This window comes from Sprattus sprattus, assembly GCF_963457725.1.
Source record: "Sprattus sprattus genome assembly, chromosome: 3".
NCBI classification, from domain to species: domain Eukaryota; kingdom Metazoa; phylum Chordata; class Actinopteri; order Clupeiformes; family Clupeidae; genus Sprattus; species Sprattus sprattus.
Window position 1 is genome coordinate 19,860,278 of NC_137922.1, and position 17,781 is coordinate 19,878,058.

The following is a 17,781-nucleotide window of genomic DNA, read 5'->3' on the forward strand; positions in this document are numbered from 1 at the left end:
TCTTTCATAATTTCTCCTTCTAAAGGTGCAAAAGGTTTTTGTTATCAAAAAGTACAAATCCTTATTCCTACAGCCATGATGTAGGTAGAAGGCACAATGAAAGGAAAATATTTCTCAATATACCTTTGCATTCAGTGAAGCCAATAATCATAAATGCATTTAGATATCACATATAATGTATTTTTCTTTTAAAGAAAACAAAACCCAAGCAAACAAAAAAAGCCTACATAATGCACCATAACAAAATATGCTTGTCTGTGTTGCCTTATTTCAGTGGCGTTGTCAATTAAGTGACAATTAAATCAAAGTATTGAAAAAATAACTTATAATTGTATGTACCATCATTTTGTAACATTTTATTTGAACTTTTGGACTAATGGCTAATGGTTTCTCCAAACAGACTTTGTGTTACTAATCTAAACTGTATCTATAATTTAACTTTGCCAATTACGCAATTGCTGTGTGGTGTGGTGTTTATCACTTCAAATTATACAGACAGCACTTTGCCAAATTTGCCAAATTTGTTTTCAGTTCCTTATTACTCTTCATACACTTGTAATTGGACAGTAATGTATAATTTAATCAAATGTATAATTAAATCAAATGTATGATTAACCTACATTTGGCTTAAAGAGCCATAGCTTTTATTGTAGCAAAAGAATGCAATCTGTACTATTACACAGAGGCCAATAGTGCCCCAAAGGTAATATAGAAGACATTGAGAAGACACCAAACACGAGTATGGCCCTACATCAACTTAACATTTTACAATTTTACAACTGTACACAAATATGGAAAACATTGGTTTGGCCAGTGATGTTTAGTGGGGAAAACAGGCTTAATAAGACATTCACCTTTTGACCTGAAAATACAGGTATAAACTGTTTTAGAGTACATTTCAATACTCTGCCACTTTATCTGTGGAACTCCTAAAAAGTCAAGATCATTCAAACACCCCTGGCGAACACTGTAAGTCACCGACCATTTAAGGGATATTAACAACTGTCTCTGTGTTTAACATGGTTTCAGAGGACAACTGGGCGTGTAGTCAAGGAGGTGTTTGAGGAGGCTTGCACCTTAAGCATTGATGGAACTCAGGTCCTCTGCTCAGATAGTTCAGGTAGATGGCAGTGGTCTTGTAGGTCTAAGCAGACAGGTTGCTTCAAACCACATAATGTCCACTGAGTGGCTTTATGACGTGGCTCCTGCACTGGCTTGAGGTTTTTTGGATTTGAAGCGGAACGTCTTCAGCGGGTTTTTGCCTCTGGCATTTTTCTGTGAGCAAAGGAGAGGATGGTGGGATTGTTACCGTATAACATATACTTATGTAGCCAGATCTGAGGTATAAAAAAATTCTATATTGCTTATGGGTTCCACAAATGCAAAGACTACATTTAAAAGGGGTCATACTATTTCATATGATGTCTGACCTTAAAATCGCTTTTGACAACGCTTCCAGTGTTGACCTTGAAAGTCCTTCCTCTTTTCTTCCGCCCAGTCAGCGGATTGGCTATTCCTTTCAATGTGGGTGGGACTAAGATCCACAAAATAAACACACTTTTAGAACACATATTTCTCATCAACATAAATTCCAGTTCCTACAGTTTAGTATAAGAGCTAGATTCACTTACAGATTCCATGAGTTTGCCTATACGACATTAATGCTTGTAACTGGTAAATGGTAATGATAACTTACTCAAATAATCTGGCACATTCCTCAGATGTGGTTTAATCACTGCAGGATGAATATCCTTGTCATGGCGCAGTAGGTGAAGGTCCCTGGGATTGTCCTCAAAGTACGTCTAGACAAGGAAATAATGGAAATGGAAAGTGTTAATGGAAACAGGGTGAAACAAAAGCTTCATTTGTGACTAAAGCCGATTTGAACTTTAAAACGCAAAATGGAGCAGTTTAGCTGACTGCCGCATAACTGATCACTAAGGTTATGATATCAAGGATACCTTCAGTTTCTCAGAGTTCAGCAGCTCCTGCTTGATCTCCTTCAGTCTGGCTTCTTTAACTCCTGTTTTTGTGACGGACCGCATGGCATCCTACAGACACATTAACATCTGTATTAGTCATCAAATGAGTAATATCCAAAAAATGCACAGAAAAGCAAAAAAGTGTAATGTGCAAAGTTGCTGACAAACAAATCAATTACTTCAAACAAATCCAACGTAGACTAAAAGCAGTGGGTCATGATGTGCCACAGATAAAACAATGTGGTGTACCTACCCGGCAACGGTATCTGAAACCTTCAATCTCCTCCATTTTAAACCCATATGGTTTCAGCGCACATTCTGTGCCCTCTGTGATCATGAGAAACACCAGATTTGAGTCAATTTCATTGTATGATTCTAGTCTACCATTTCATCATTACAATCACAACCTTTGAGCTACAGTGTGATTATCAAACTAGATCCCTTATGACATTATACTTTACATTATACATTATACTATGCGGTCAGAACTAACGACCAGTGATCTTACCTGAGAGGGCACTTTCCACATCTGCCAACAGAGGGAGCTCTGTGTGCGAGACAAATGTTAGGGCAGTGCCAGGGTTGTCTGCACGGGCCGTTCTGAAGACAAAAGTGGAGGAAAGTGAGAACAAAGTCAAGGCAGAATGCACAAATAGTAGGCACAAATATCTGTCATAATCAACAGACAGACATGGGTTTTTTTTCCATGAGATATACACTGCAGTTCCAGGCAATGTGTTCACTTGCAGACGCTCACCTGCCGACACGGTGAATGTAGGAGTCAACTGTGGGCGGGAAGTCAAAGTTAATGACGTTGGCCACATTCTGGAAGTCTATGCCCCGAGACACGCCATACTCCTGATCCTTACTCCTGCAAACAGAACAGACAAAATCACTTTCCAACACATTCCCCTGCCACATTAATAACCATGCTCTAATAAGAATTATAAAACAATTGGGTTCTATCGCGTTATTTAGCTGTTTCTGATTGGACAAGAGACGTTCCATGAGTTGGATTATCCGTCAACATACCAACAGCTAATAATAAATCACTCCGCGATGAAATATTCAAGTTGATAATAACCGTTAAATCAAAATTCTTAAAATTCCAAACCAAGACGTTGACAATGGAACAATTTTTTGTTGCAGAGAAACAATGGCGAAATAAACCATTTTTAATCAATAACTTCTTGTTGAAATGTTAATTTGTTAACGGTAGAATTGTTTTATAAAAGCAATATAGCACTCGTGGGAGTGGGGTAGGCTAGGGATAATCCCAGGGGTGTTGTTGCCTACGCCACTCGGCCTGCGGCCTCGGTGGCTACGGCCGAACACCACCCGTGGGATTATCCCTTACCTACCCCACTCCCACTCGTGCTATATTGCTTAAATGTATTTAGAACATGACCTCAAACAAGATTCCCAATACCCAATTCAAAATCCTGAGGCCTGCAGTCAATTCCTATAGTGTGGTGCTGGCTTGATAAATGGGCCCTCGATACTGCAATGCCATATGTTTACTATGATGGGAGTAAACAAGTTATATTTGTTTCTTTGGCAGAAACTTAAAGTTGTCCATAAGCAATACACAACACCATTTCCATGCCATTTCATGTTTTAAGCTAAGTATTATTTTCCATTGACTTACTGTCCTGCCTTCCCAGTAGCCTTCTTCTTTTTCTTTTTGTCCTTTTCCGCCTCCTTCTTCACTGGTGCTGTGGGATTCTCCAGGCCCTGCTCGTCTGTAGCGATGATGTAGTCATAGAACCCCTGATTGAACTGACTGATGATATGACACCTGAACAAGACAGTGTTTAAATCAATTATATGAACATGATCTGCAATGATGTTGGAAGCTAAAATCAGTCTGAGGTTGAATGCTCATCAACCTGGTAAATTGGAACTTTGCATGGACTTGGCAGGGAATATCTAAAAAGGGGATGTTCTGCAAAATAGCCCCAACCCAACAATATGCCACCTCCACTTCTTCTTGAACTTTTTTTTATTTGTTTCATAAACCACATCTCACTAATTCATGCCACAGCAGTGAGAAGAGGTTGGGAGTTAAATGAATTTGCTTTGACACAAACTCAAACACCAAATACAACATTCATGACTATATCCATAGGTTCAGCTTAGTAACGCATCAAGTTTACAAACACATTTCTTACTCATGCAAACCACGCAAACGGATACACACACACACTAACCTTGAGTGCACGGGAAGCTCGGAGTTGAGCACGCAGGCCGGGATGCTGAACTGCTCAAGGAAGAGCTTGAGGCGGTAGCAGCGCTCCACAGCACCCACGAAAAGCAGCGTCTTCCCACGCACCAGCCGCAGTTTGAGGAGCGTGTAGATGAGCAGGAACTTGTCCTCCTCGTCGCAGTGTACGCTGTACTGCTGCAGCTGTGAGCTGTCCGGCAGCTGAGAGCCTTGCAGCTTCAGAGTCACCTGGAACACCAAAGCAGACACTGTTGTCAACCCATTTTTTTTGTACCGTGGGACATTAATGAATGTGGACTACGTGTGGACAAAAATCATGCTGATCCTCACATCTTTACAATCATTTAGATGACCACCACAGACGTTGCCGATTCATATATCAATCAAAACCTAAGCCACAAAGTGTAAGTGTGGTTGATACAACATGTTTCCCATTCTTAACTATATCATCATCCCATAGCATAACACTTTAATATTTGAAGTGTTCAAGGACAATGGGGATACACTGACCATGTGACACTCCTATCAAGACATACCCCTGTGGAGCATCACTTAGCTATGACTGGTACTTGTAAGCAGTTGCATCACTGTACCACCGTACTTACAGGGTTGTGAAGCACCAACTCCTTCAGAGCCTGCACATCCTCATTCAGTGTGGCAGACATGAGGAATGCCTGGTAGATCTTTGGTAAATGACTGGAAAGGAACAAATCCACCACATGTGTTATGTGATTGATGCATACAGGATATAAAACATGTAATAATCGTGTAAATAGCACATTTACAAGCTCATACCAGAGCAGGTTCTTCAGGTCTGCCTCAAAGCCAAAGGACAGGACCAGATCAGCCTCATCAATAACCAGCATCTCCAAAGTGGAGTCAAGCGCCAGATTTTGGGCATTAATGTGGGCCAGGACCCGTGAGGGGGTACCCACCACCACATCAGGTTTCTCCATCAGGATGGGCCTGAAGAATGAAGCACAGCATAGTTATAGTAAATTGTGTTACAAAAAGCATAAAACTTACCATGTTTAAAACGAGAATGTTTGAATACTCCCAAAGTTGGCAATGTTTTGAACGTCATTTGAACGTCATTTAAATCTCAGATGCAATGTGAGCTTACTTCTGAGCTGATATGTCTGCCTTGCCTGAGATGTCTGCAACTCTGACATCCCTAACGCAGAAGGCCGTCAGCTGGCGGACCATACTCTGGACCTGCTGACCCAGTTCTTTAGTGGGCACCAGTATCAAAGCTCTGACAGCCTGTTCGCGAACGGTCTGTCAAACAGAGGAGGGAATAACTTAGTCATTCAACAGTCCAGTCAGTCCAAAAATAACAGCTGGACAATGGTGACACTGACTTGACATGTGTGGCAGAAGCCTAACAGACCTGTTTTGACGTTAGAATTCGCTGAATGACAGGGATAGCATAGGCAGCGGTTTTACCAGAGCCAGTCCGTGCTCGGGCCAGGAGGTCTTTACCTTCTAATGCCAGTGGAATAGCTTTCTCCTGGATCAACGTAGGCTGCGCCCAGCCCAGGTCAGCTACAGCCTGTAAACAAACAGAGAAATCAGTCACACGCACACAACTGAACAGGAATCAGCGTCAATCAAATATGCCTTATACTGGCAACTAAAGTTGGCATTTGAAGGCAACAAGTTAACCGAGCACTTTCAATATCACATGCTAACCACTAACGGCTTGCAGAGGGAATCTGTCAGAGTTCTACATACAAATAAATCTACACGTTATCCGTTGTATGACGATTCCAAGCAGTACAGGAGACATTAATGCCACCAGAAACTCTTAATTTACCTTTAAAAGGCGATCATCTAAACCCATCTCGTGGAACTGTACCACATCGGTTGCCATTCTCCACACGTGTGTTTGTCTCGCAGGCAGCAGAGTACGGAGAGGGAGTAAGTGTTTTAGTAATTTAGGTAAAATAAATACATCGACACCTGCTGGTAGGGAGGTCAGTATCAATTAGAATTATATTTTCTTCTCCGTGTTAAACACCACTAACAAAAGGATATATTAGGAATATTCGTATGTCTTATTAAACCTTATCGTTGTGGAATTCAGAATATGTTATGATAAGGAGACAGACATACTTGACATTCTAGGGATTTACATTCGTTTTCTTTAAAGGTTTATAGTGTGAGAAATGTAGTTAACCACTAGTTGGCGTGCGTGTATTAGCACCGATGAATCCACTCTGAACGCCTTCCGTGTCAATCAAAAAATAAACAAAGGCAAAGGAGGAAGGAATCGCTGGGAAAGTGAGTTGACGCCGTCTCTCTCTCTCTCTTGTTTAAATATGCACTAAAAAATGTGTTGCTGAAACAATACATTTGAAAGGTTATTGCAAAACCTTCAATAGTCTTACATATTTGTCAACCTAACTTGCTGGGTCTGGCAGCCCTAGCTACGTTAGCTGAATTGCCCCCATTGAAAGCCAGAGCTGCAAGCCCACAAGGTCTACACATTCATTCTGTTTTCAAGGAACTTACCCAGAGCCGGCATTCAATGAAGGCCGAATGAATCCATTAATATAAATAATTATTTCGCTAATCAAAGCATAGTTTCCACGTTTACTTTCATGCTTCCTACCTAACTTAATTGTATGCTAGCCCTTAAAATGACCTATGCGAGGCTATTATTAGGTGCAGTCCTCTTGTTAGCATACCACGTTTATTGAGGGTTTTGATCCTAGAGCGTTTCTGATTAACATTATCAAAAATGACAACGTTCATTTGTTACCGTTATAGAAAATACCTCAACAGCTGTGGCAGAATATTTTAAGTAAATAATATCCGGTTTATCCATAATATACCACATTGCTAGCTGACGTCAGCTAACCTCATGCGTATGAATGTCAACTATCCCTAAATAGCTTTCTAGTGAGACAATATGGGTTGAATACCGTTGAGTACAGGGGAGGGATTGTTTGAATACAGTTGTGCCATTTTCTTTAACCAGCTCATCCGGATTCCAAACCAAATCGAAACACTGCAGGTTATATTAAGCTGTCTGCCATGGATACACAGGTATGCCATCTCTCCTTTTTGAGTGAATAATTCGAATCATGAGTGATTACCCTTGGACATGGTGTGGTGTGTATTAATTATAAATGTACTAATGTTTATTTCGTTAGATGAAGCAACGAGTCTTCACAGGAGTGGTGACTCAGTTGCAGGATAATTATGGCATGGTAGATCAGGACGTGCACTTCCAGATGAGGTAATGCAAGACTAACACGGAGAAGCGTTTTCACAACACTGTCAGATACATTTAACAACTTTGGTGAATTGCTTGTTCATTCTGTGTTTTCTTCATGTATTTTTTCAGTGATGTTATTGGGAGATACCCCCAGATAGGGGAGAAAGTGCTGGTGAAAGCTGTCAAAGACTCTGCTCAGGCTATCAGTTGGACAGCTCAGACTGTTCAAACCCTTAACGGTCAGGTATGCAGCAACCTTAAACATTACATAACAACAGTTCACGATTATCATATCAAGGTCATTATGCACTGGACACATAAGGCTTGCCCCTTCAGTCCCACATACTCACGTTCTACGTACCTAAATAATGGTCTCCTCACAGCCATTCAAGTCACCTCCTCCTCTACTGCCTTCAATGTCATCAAATCAGAAACCTGGCATCCTGGGTAGGCAACCACAACCACTCCTCAAATCCCCCAAGATTCCGCCACTCATCCCTAACATGCAGTCCAACCCTGGCAAAGGTGAGCACCAGGACATACCGTGTACTGCTTAAGTCTGTCTCTTGCATTATGAAACATTAGACTTTTAATAAATGAGGATTGATCCGATGCTATGTTAACTGGTCCTTGCTCCTCTTTCTCACAGGCTTACTGCAGATGCCCCACCACCTGCAGCCACCATGGGGGGCTCAGTACGAGGGCTGGGGGGGCGGAGGTAGCTCCAGGAAGAGGCACAATGAGGGGGGAGGCGGACGTAGAGGAGGCCGCTGGTGAGTCTCGGGAAGGGGTGCATTGGCTGGTTACGGCTGGGTGTTGAGGTGTGCGGTTGTAGATAGAGAAAGATTGAACTAAATGCCATTTCAAGATGGGTTGTCGGTCCAGTGCTAAGGGATTCAGTGTCTATGACATGATTTTCAGAGTTATCATGTTTCAGTTCAGATTCATGATATTTGGATAATCTTTGAACATTTAGGTGTTTAAATCTGTAGTTGATATCAATATGCATTGAGTACAATTTCCAAGAGGTGGTTTTGTGTTAAATCACAGTATTTGTGGGATTTCTACCTATATGTATTTTAGTCACTGTTTCCATTTGTGTACACCCAACTATGAATACATTGTATGCATTTATTATTGAGCTTTCGTGAACAAGGACACACATGCATACCAAGACTTTTTGAAATCACAGATGAAAAGCCTTTGGGCTAGTCACACCACAAATGTTTTTTTCAGGCCTTGGGGGTTGTTTTCTTGTATACTTACTTAAACACATCAAAATGAAAGCCTTTGTTATTCATTCATAAAGGTATGCAGTGTGAAGGTGTCATCGTTTTTTCCCTTGAGGGGTTTTTCTGAAAGCCATCTGCTGAATGGAAGTATGCAAATCATGCTTGACTCCGCTTTCTCAGGGAAGATGGAGGTGCGTGGGGAGGGGATGGGATCAACCAGAAGCGGAGGAGGTGGAAGGGGATTGGTGATGATGAGGCCCCGAGAAAGAGCACCACAGCACCCCAGCAGAGTTGTCCACTCTTCTCCTGTTTCCCACGGGACAGGTAAGGGACATCCAGGCCAGTGTATCCCGCTGGTCTGAAACATACATGTGGTGTTCTATCCGCATAAGAGTGAGAACAGCTGACAGTTGAAAAACGATAAACTTTACATTTAGTCATTTAGCAGACTCTTTTAGCCAAAGTGACGTACAAAGGAAAGAACACTCAAGCTACGAGCAATAGAGACGTAGTGTAACAATAATTTAATTGTATTTAATTTAAACTTAATTGTAAAATGTGGATGTGGTCTGACTGGTTCACTCGTGTCAGAATAGAATGGGTAAAGTGTGTCGCTACAATCTTCAGCCTCAGGCAGCTGTCAGTTCACTTTAGAAAGAATTAAAGCCTGCACTGACACACTAACAAATTGCAAGCTCTGTGTGAACGAGCCAGTTTTTTTACGGCAGTCCACGGAAGTCAGCTGCCATCTCAGCATTACTGAAAAGCCATTGCTGTCACACACAAACCCTCGCAGTTGATGATGATCTCCGTTGGAATTTGTCTTTATCAAAAGTACTTGTAATGCTCAGACATTACTGATTGAAACCGTTTAACTGCTACCTGTAGTTTGTGTCAGTCATGTGTCTTTGTAATTGGGTCATTAATGATAGAGTAGGAAGGCAAATATGAAACAGAACAAACATGCTGGTGTGTACGACTTTTCATGGCTATGTCTATTTGTATGTGCTGTTCAGCTTGGCTTGTGAGAGTCTGGAGGTGCAGCGCCGGTACCCCCACCTCCCACTGCCCTCCTCTCTCCTCCACCTGCAGCTGAGCTGGACCGAGAGCTTCCCTCCTGACCGGCCCCTCGCGCTCTGTGGCCCCTGCCTGTTCCGTGCGGGGGACCCTCAGACAACAGAGCAGGTAGAAGGCACAGAGGCATCTGACTCTGACTCTGGCTCTGAGTTCACTGTGAAGGTGAGCTATGCTCTTGTCGTCAGGCGACATTTCTCATGTCTTTTCTTAGAATTCATACTGCAAATTGCTGAAATATAATCCACTTTCTCCATTCAGTTTCATAAAATAAGATAAACTTGTATTAATCGATTAATTGAAATTCAGATGTATTAGCAGCAAGTTAATAGGAATACAATATATAAATACAGATAAACACATACAAATTAAATTAATAAGATAATTACAACGCAGCTGGCGTATATAAGATACAAGTTATTATGTGGGGGGGGGGGGGGTTTAGTCCTCGGTTGACCTTTTTCTAAGATCTCAGAGATAGTTCAAGGGGAATGTAGCACAATCAACAAACAAAGTGGTTGGTATCTCTAACTGTATCACTGTACATATGTCTTGGAAGTTGAACAGGTTCTATGCTGACTAGCGGCAGAATACCTCACAGTTGTAGCCTTTTCCCTACATTTTCCTAAAAGCAGTAATTTACCTCACTCTCGCTCTGCAGGTGATGTTGCTCTCTATGCCAGGGGTGGAGGACCTGTACACTGAGTGCTGCCAGTTACAGCAGGAGGACCAGGGAACAAAAGGGAGTGCTGTGCACCCCAGCACCCTCATCAAGGTTTGGACTCTTCAAGCCTGCTTCTGTCACATACATTAAAAGGACTGCCCTCAAGCCACACTTAGGAAAGATGATTGGCATTTTAGACCATGGATGTTTGATCGGTCCAACCTAAGTAAAGCCAAAGGTAGCCAGTGGATGGTTACATGCGTGGTTAAAAAAATACCCCAAAAATGTGAAGTCAAATTGCAATATTGTAACAAGTTGATTACCTATTGGGAGGGCATGTTTTAACTTTCTAAATATTCTACTGCTTCTCTCTCTTCCTCCCCACTCTCCCTCCCTTTTGTATTCCTCTGATAGTTCCTGTTGCTGGAGTCTAAAGGGAATCTGCAGCTGGTTGGCGGTCACTGGTCAGCAGAGGAGGATGGGGCGAGCCCAGCCAAGGACCCGTCTAGCCTGATCCGAACGGCTGTGCGCTGCACCCTCCAGCAGACAGGGCTGGACCTGGGGCCCTGCACTCAGTGGTCAGTGCATACCCTTGGAATGTTTTAGGTTTTTTTCTGGTTTCGCATTGGACTAAAATATGGTCTATGTTGTACTTTTTTACAGAGTTGTTATGCATGGTGAATAGGTAAACTCTACCATATTTGTGCTGTAAATTCATAAACACAATAAACGGCCAGCATATCTCCATTTTAATATCATATGTAAGAGGGCGTTGGCCTTGTTATCCATTCATTAATTTCTTTAGTCATTCATCCGCCCTGTCTGAATTTCTAGGCACAAAATGGCAGAGATCAGGTATCTGTCCGAGCAGAGGGTGGAGACAGTGGTTCTTCTGCTGCCGGATGTGTGGAACCTGCCCCACACAGAACCCGAGGAGGAGACACCAAAAGAAGAGGAGCAAGAAGAACAAGAGGTTGGGTCCTCATCTTACTTCAACTATAGTAGCAAGGCAATTACCTTTCACTAGTTTCTGTTTTATGTTTGACCTGCAAAGTGGACGAACTAATCACGATTGTTATGCCATTTGCCGTGTCCAGGTTACCTTAAGTAACAGTGTTTTTAACCAAATTATGTAACTTTGTAACATTTGTTTCACAATTTGAAATGGTCTGAATGACTTTACCTTATTTGTGTTGAATGTATTATTTCCTAAAGCTTATCCCTTGGACTTGTGCAATATCACTTCTCTCTGCCCTCTCATAGGAATCGGTCCCCACTCTCCCGGTCCCTCCGGCCTTAATGGTGAGCCCTTGTCCTGGGTCCACCCTGCCCATCCTCTCCCTCGCCTCCCTACTGGAGCCTCAGAACTCCAAGACGCAGGAAGCATTTGAGGTAATCAGAACTTCATGGCATGCACAAATAAATTCATAGTAAATACCACTCGGTTTCACGCTTGTGCAACCAGAAATGTAAGCATTTCACTGCTAGTTATAGTATAATTACATGGTAATTGTATGAGTGTGTAAGTTTATGTGCGTAAGTGAGTTAATCTGGTGTGTTGTGGCTGTCGTGTCTCAGGTTGGACTGATGGCTGAGCTGTTCTGTGAGATGCTGCAGAGAGACTTTGGACTGCAGCTCTACCGCTGCCTCAGCTGTCTGCCCCTGAGCCCCGGGCCCAAAGCAGAGAAGAGTGAGGAAGACGCCCCAGAAACATCAGAGCAAGGAGCCAGCAACACCAAGGTCCGTCGGACCCGCCATTTATGAGCATAAAAGTATTTATATTGTGGGATTGGTTATGTTCAAGTTCATTCTGAGCCGTCCCCTAATGCATGTAGTGCACACAAGTTATGAGGCCCTTGTATGCCAAGTTATGAGGCCCTTGTACGTCGCTTTGGATAAAAGCATCTACTAAATGACTAAATGTAATGTAAATGCGTTGAGAAGTGATTTTGATTATCCCTATGAACCACACTTGCTGGTGAGAGAGAAACAGTTTTTCCCCTCGTCTGGCTATGGCTGGATTGCGTAAAGTCAGCTAACAGGTGTCTGTTTCTGTGTATATGAGGGAACGACCATCATGGACCTGAGTGGTCACTAGGAGACTCATCATCATATGATTGTCTCTTGCTTGGATAGAAATGCACTTTATGGCTAAAACCTTTGTCTGTTGTACAGGAGGAGCCCAAGAAGAATGAGAAAGGAAAAAGAAAGTCTGCCAGCAAGGAGGTAAAGAAGAGAAAAGGCTCTGTGGAGAAGGAAGACAACACGGAGAAGGAAAAGAAAGACGACACGGAGAAGGAAAAGAAAGACGACACAGAGAAGGAAAAGAAAGACGAGGAAGAAAAAGAGAAGCCTGATAAGGCGGAGGAGACTGAGAACCAGGCAGAGGACAAAAAGAACAGCGAGAGCGGTGAGTGTAGACGTATGTCTCTTACCTGGTTATCAGCCACTTCCTGTAGTCTTTGATTCCCGATAGACTAAAAACTGAACACTTTGGCAACTAGTCCTTTGTTACTGGTATGCGTCTTACACCTTAACAGTCTGGTTGTTCTCCTATGTTGGTTTATTTTTTTAACTTTTCTATGTTTCTGTACATTTTCCCTTTCACATTGTAGCAGAGGTGCCGGGAGAGGAAGAGAAGACTGCAGACGTTGCAGACAACCATGCCACCAAGGAAAACGTAATCATACCTTTCTTTATGTAATCTCCAAGATGTTACACTGAGCGTATAAATCCCCCTAGGTCTGTCCTGCTCATTTCATTTCCCACGTGTATCTTTTCTGCGTGTGGATCTCTGTCCTGTCTCCCTGGTACTCACCCCTGGTACTCACCCCTGGTACTCTCCCCCTGGTACTCTCCCCTGGTACTCTCCCCTGGTACTCTCACCCTGGTACTCTCACCCTGGTACTCTCACCCTGGTACTCTCCCCTGGTACTCTCCCCCTGGTACTCTCACCCTGGTACTCTCACCCTCTCTCTCCCCCTGGTACTCTCCCCCTGGTACTCTCCCCCTGGTACTCTCACCCTGGTACTCTCACCCTGGTACTCTCACCCTCTCTCTCCCCCTGGTACTCTCACCCTGGTACTCTCACCCTGGTACTCTCACCCTGGTACTCTCCCCCTGGTACTCTCCCCCTGGTACTCTCCCCCTGGTACTCTCCCCCTGGTACTCTCCCCCTGGTACTCTCCCCCTGGTACTCTCACCCTGGTACTCTCACCCTGGTACTCTCCCCCTGGTACTCTCCCCTGGTACTCTCACCCTGGTACTCTCACCCTGGTACTCTCACCCTGGTACTCTCACCCTGGTACTTACCCTCTCTCTCCCCGTGTCTGTGCAGGATCGTCCCCTCGGCTGGAGTGCTGTGCTGCCCCGCAGTGTTCTGCTCTCCTGGGTGTTCTTCGACCGGAAGCTGGAGGGGAGCCTGAGAGAACAGGATCTCCAGAACATTCTGTTGTCTCTGGGCCTGTACCTCACTCCTGATCAGGTGTGTGTGCGTGTGCGTGTGCGTGTGCGTCTGTCTGTCTGTCTGTCTGTCTGTCTGTCTGTCTGTCTGTCTGTCTGTGTCTTCGATAGATCTGATATCGACGTGTCTTTCCTCTACTTTAAAATGGTGTGATTTAAGAGACACACTTTTCATGAAACGCCTCCCCTTCGAGAAACTCCCATTTTGTGAATCTCTTGCTCTCTGGAATTCTAATAAACAACAGATGACAATCCTGGCTGATGTGGTGTCAACCTGTCTGTTTGTTCTAGGCGATGGAGCTGGTGAAAAAGACAACAGTCAATGACCTGTGTCAGTACCGCAAGCTGTGCGCCCAGTGGGATGACTCAGACCTGCCGTGTGACGTCAGTTTACAAGGTGAGGGAAAGGGCACTTGCACACAGGAGTCTCACCCCATTGTATTGTACTTGAGGATGGTTCTTTTACTGGTGGGATTCGAAAGTCATATACAGTATGTTGAGCATTTTGGTTGTCCTTCACATGACAATTCACCATCAAATTGGCTATGGGGATGACCAAAAATAGTTGCCTATAAAAACTTACCTAAAAACTAGTGAATGCCTGCATACTGTTTCTTAAGCTTGTATCAGTCTAGCAGTTATACTAGTAAAGCTGCTGAAATAATAGAATACATTACAGTAATGCAGTAATAAAGACCATACCATAAACCCAAGTTTAAGTCTGCATGTAATTTAAAGAAACAGAAACAGCCACAGGCACCTCAGAGCAGAGTTCTGATAACACTAGTCACTAATGGACTGGAGAACAGTGATGAGTTCAAACCTCCGTTAAAACATCCTCTGTCACTGTGGCGCCAATCCAATATGCCCCCCATTTTTTTACGGGCTTCATTGCCCACGGGACACAGGTCACAAGTCTGGCCTGATGTCGTTTCCAGGTCCTCTCCCCACCTCCTCCTGACTTCCTGTCATAACTTCACTGTCCTGTACAATTAAAGGCATACAAAGCCCAAAATAAATATTTAAAAAAAAAAAAACATCCTCTGTCCTCTCCAGGGAACCAGGCCCTGTTGCCAGGCGTGGCCAGCACAGGTAAAGAGAGAGCCCCCACCCGCCGTTCGGGGGCCAAGGGCAGCGGTACGGATGTGGTGAGCTACAAGGGCTCCATGGTGAACATCTCCAGCCTGCTGCAGACGCTGGAGAAAGGCACCGCAGTACAGCGGGCCCTGGAACAGCGTGTCTGCACCCTGCAGACCAAACTCGGTAACTACACACTCAGCGTCTCTACTCTTGTGGTTTCAAAAGTTGCCATTTTCAAACAGCAGCAGTTGTGTTTGTGTGTGTGCGATTATGCATGCTTGAATGGCAAAATATATCTGTGCGTAGGTGATCATGTATAACTGTTGGTAGTATGTATAAATATAAATAATGAAGGTGTTTGGACTCCTTTGCCCGTCTATTAAGTTATGATATTAGGGTCCAAAGGTGCATATTCCAACCTATGGGTCCCATTCTTGGTCCCTAACTTTATAGCGTGCATCTGTGAGCCTAGCTCATATGTTTGTGTGTGTTGTTGACTGCAGTGGAGGTGATGTGTTTGTGTGTGTTGTTGACTGCAGTGGAGGTGATGTGTTTGTGTGTGTTGTTGACTGCAGTGGAGGTTATGTGTTTGATGTGTGTTGTTGATGTGTTTGTGTGTGTTGTTGATGTGTTTGTGTGTGTTGTTAATGTGTTTGTTTGTGTTTTTGATGTGTTTGTGTGTGTTGTTGATGTGTTTGTGTGTGTTGTTGACTCCACAGTGAAGGTGATGTGTTGTTGATGTGTGTGTGTGTGTGTTTTTGATGTGTTTGTGTGTGTTGTTGACTCCCCAGTCGAGGTGATGTGTTTGTGTGTGTTGTTGATGTGTTTGTGTGTGTTGTTGATTCCGCAGTGGAGGTGCAGCTGGGCAAGGAGGCGCAGGAGGAGCAGCAGCAGGGAGGTGAGGAGCTGCGGAGTCGTCTGGAGCAGGCGGAGAAGCTCAACAAGCTCTACGAGAGGAACCTGAAGGAGAACGCTGGCCACATGCTCGCCGTCATCGAGAAGATGCAGAAGATGGTGGACCAGGTGAGGAGGGGGCCGGGCTCCTTTAACAGGAAGTGACAGAGAAGCAAAGACTGTTGTTTGCCAAGCTAGTACAGAATTTACATGAACGGTACACAGGCAATTAGATGCTCTAAAAAAATATACTTTTTATATACTTTTATGTCAAATTAAAAACTGAAAGTTTAGATTTAATATTTTTAAAATGCAGGCCGTTTTATTTAATTTTTTATTCCTGAGATTCAGTTCTTTTCGATTTTTCAATGCCTCATGTGTCCACCTTTATTTTGGATGTCAGACTCAAACTTGCGGAACCTGTCAAACATACCAAACCCCATCTGAGCCGGACACATTTATCTTGGCCTCATCTGACCCCAGAATGTGCTTCCAATATTCGTCAGGCCTCTTTTGATGTTCTTTAGAAAAGTTTAAGCATTTTTGTACCGAAGAGCTGTTTGGCTCGGCTGGGTTTCAACATGTTTGGCCTGAACCTGGCCAGGACACAGTGAACGCATAGTCCCGACAGAATGGCCCGGAGGTGGGAGTGTAATAATACAGGCAAAAGGTTTTGGGGAGATGACATTTAGAGATGGCACCATGAATGTCTGTGGATATACCAAAACACTGTCTGACAAGATGGCGCCAAGTCTCCAGAACCTCGGCAGAGAGGAATATTCCAGTATGATAAGGAAACCAAAGCACACAAAGCAACATCACACAAGAGTTTATGAAAAAGTGGAAACTATGACCCGGGCAAGTATGTCGCCTGACTTGAACCCAGTAGAGCACCTTTAGGGTATTTTAAAGAGAAAGGTAGAGCAACACAACCCCTCCAGCAAACAGCAGCGGAAAGAAAATCTCTGATGATTGACATAACATCTCTCCAGAAATGTGTGCAATACTGGTGTCCTCCATGCAGAGGAGGATTGAGTCATCTTAAATAAAGATTGACATGCGTATTAAAAAAAATATATAAGATTTAAAATACCAGTAATGAAAGGTGTACTGACTTTTGTTGCATTGAGTTCCTACTACCTATATTTTTAATATAGTAAGTCTAAAATATAGTTAATCCTTATTTAACAAAAAAGCAAATACCCTACTGTTAGACTGAGAAGTAATGCAGTTACTGAAAGGTGATACAATTTTGAATCATTTGACATTTAAGTGTTGTGTGTACTTACTCCTCTTGTATACTGTCAATCAATTAATGATTATGTTAAACTTCAGTCTTTATTATCTCTCTCATGCAGACAACAAGCTTGACTGACTCCAAGAAGGCCAAAGATGAAAAAGTGTGACCACTAAAACTGGACTGGACAGGAGTGGACTGTGGGGGACAAACACTCATGGGTGACCTGCACTAAGTTATCAGTATGATGAGGACTATTCTGGTTGAACCTTATGAATTTTAGTATGTTCAGGCATTTGTGTGTGTGAGTGTGTGTGTGTGTGTGTGTGTGTGTGTGTGTGTGTGTGTGTGTGTGTGTGTGTGTGTGTGTGTGTGTGTGTGTGTGTGTGTGTGTGTGTGTGTGTGTGTGTGTGTGTGTGTGTGTGTGTGTGTGTGTCAATCTCATAATGACACATTTTTCTCCTTCTCCATCATGGACCCTGTATGGGAGACTAAATGTATGTTTTATTTTATTGAATACTGTTCAAGGCCTATTTTTTAGCTGTACATAATAATGAATTTTGTTTTTTATAATAAGTCGTAATAACTTAAAGAACATTTCCCTCTTGTGTTCAGTGTGCAAAAGATAATCCTCAGTGAATTTCGTAGATGACTATTTGGAATTATTAAAAATCTTTGTCAAAAATGTCGGACCACTGGTGATTATTTT

At 43.2% G+C, this 17,781-nt stretch overlaps 2 protein-coding genes across 4 annotated transcripts; one reads left to right on the plus strand and one right to left on the minus strand.

The window, feature by feature from the left end:
* Positions 1-221: 221 nt before the first annotated feature.
* ddx56 (DEAD (Asp-Glu-Ala-Asp) box helicase 56) lies at positions 222-6,803 on the minus strand (the record flags this gene model as incomplete). Of its 2 annotated transcripts, none has more annotated exons than XM_080833798.1 (14): positions 222-1,275; positions 1,431-1,534; positions 1,697-1,802; positions 1,962-2,051; positions 2,236-2,309; positions 2,491-2,582; positions 2,740-2,853; positions 3,631-3,780; positions 4,193-4,434; positions 4,812-4,902; positions 5,002-5,172; positions 5,330-5,484; positions 5,597-5,758; positions 6,721-6,803. In XM_080833798.1, the coding sequence occupies 12 exons, from the start codon at positions 5,410-5,412 to the stop codon at positions 1,192-1,194; spliced, it is 1,401 nt and encodes a 466-aa protein (XP_080689924.1). In that variant the 3' UTR covers positions 222-1,191. The 2 variants fall into 2 exon arrangements, with proteins under 2 accessions (XP_080689924.1, XP_080689923.1); XM_080833797.1 differs by lacking the exon at positions 6,721-6,803 and adding an exon at positions 6,023-6,079.
* Positions 6,418-17,712, plus strand: ccar2 (cell cycle and apoptosis regulator 2). Of its 2 annotated transcripts, none has more exons than XM_080833795.1 (20): positions 6,418-6,489; positions 7,190-7,257; positions 7,365-7,450; positions 7,559-7,673; positions 7,813-7,954; positions 8,079-8,202; positions 8,842-8,985; positions 9,678-9,900; positions 10,397-10,510; positions 10,814-10,977; positions 11,234-11,372; positions 11,663-11,791; positions 11,978-12,139; positions 12,575-12,809; positions 13,015-13,079; positions 13,737-13,883; positions 14,153-14,258; positions 14,918-15,124; positions 15,792-15,964; positions 17,194-17,712. In XM_080833795.1, exons 2-20 carry the CDS (start codon positions 7,246-7,248, stop codon positions 17,239-17,241), a joined length of 2,535 nt encoding a protein of 844 aa, XP_080689921.1. In that variant the 5' UTR covers positions 6,418-6,489; positions 7,190-7,245; the 3' UTR covers positions 17,242-17,712. The 2 variants fall into 2 exon arrangements, with proteins under 2 accessions (XP_080689921.1, XP_080689922.1); XM_080833796.1 differs by having other exon boundaries at positions 13,018-13,079.
* The last annotated feature ends 69 nt before the right edge of the window (positions 17,713-17,781 follow it).

Bases quoted from the DNA above. Each gene is read 5' to 3' on its own strand.
- ccar2 (XM_080833795.1), top strand. The intron at 9,901-10,396 runs GTGAGCTATGCT...CTCGCTCTGCAG, and splicing joins GCTCTGAGTTCACTGTGAAG to GTGATGTTGCTCTCTATGCC. The intron at 11,792-11,977 runs GTAATCAGAACT...GTCGTGTCTCAG, and splicing joins AGACGCAGGAAGCATTTGAG to GTTGGACTGATGGCTGAGCT.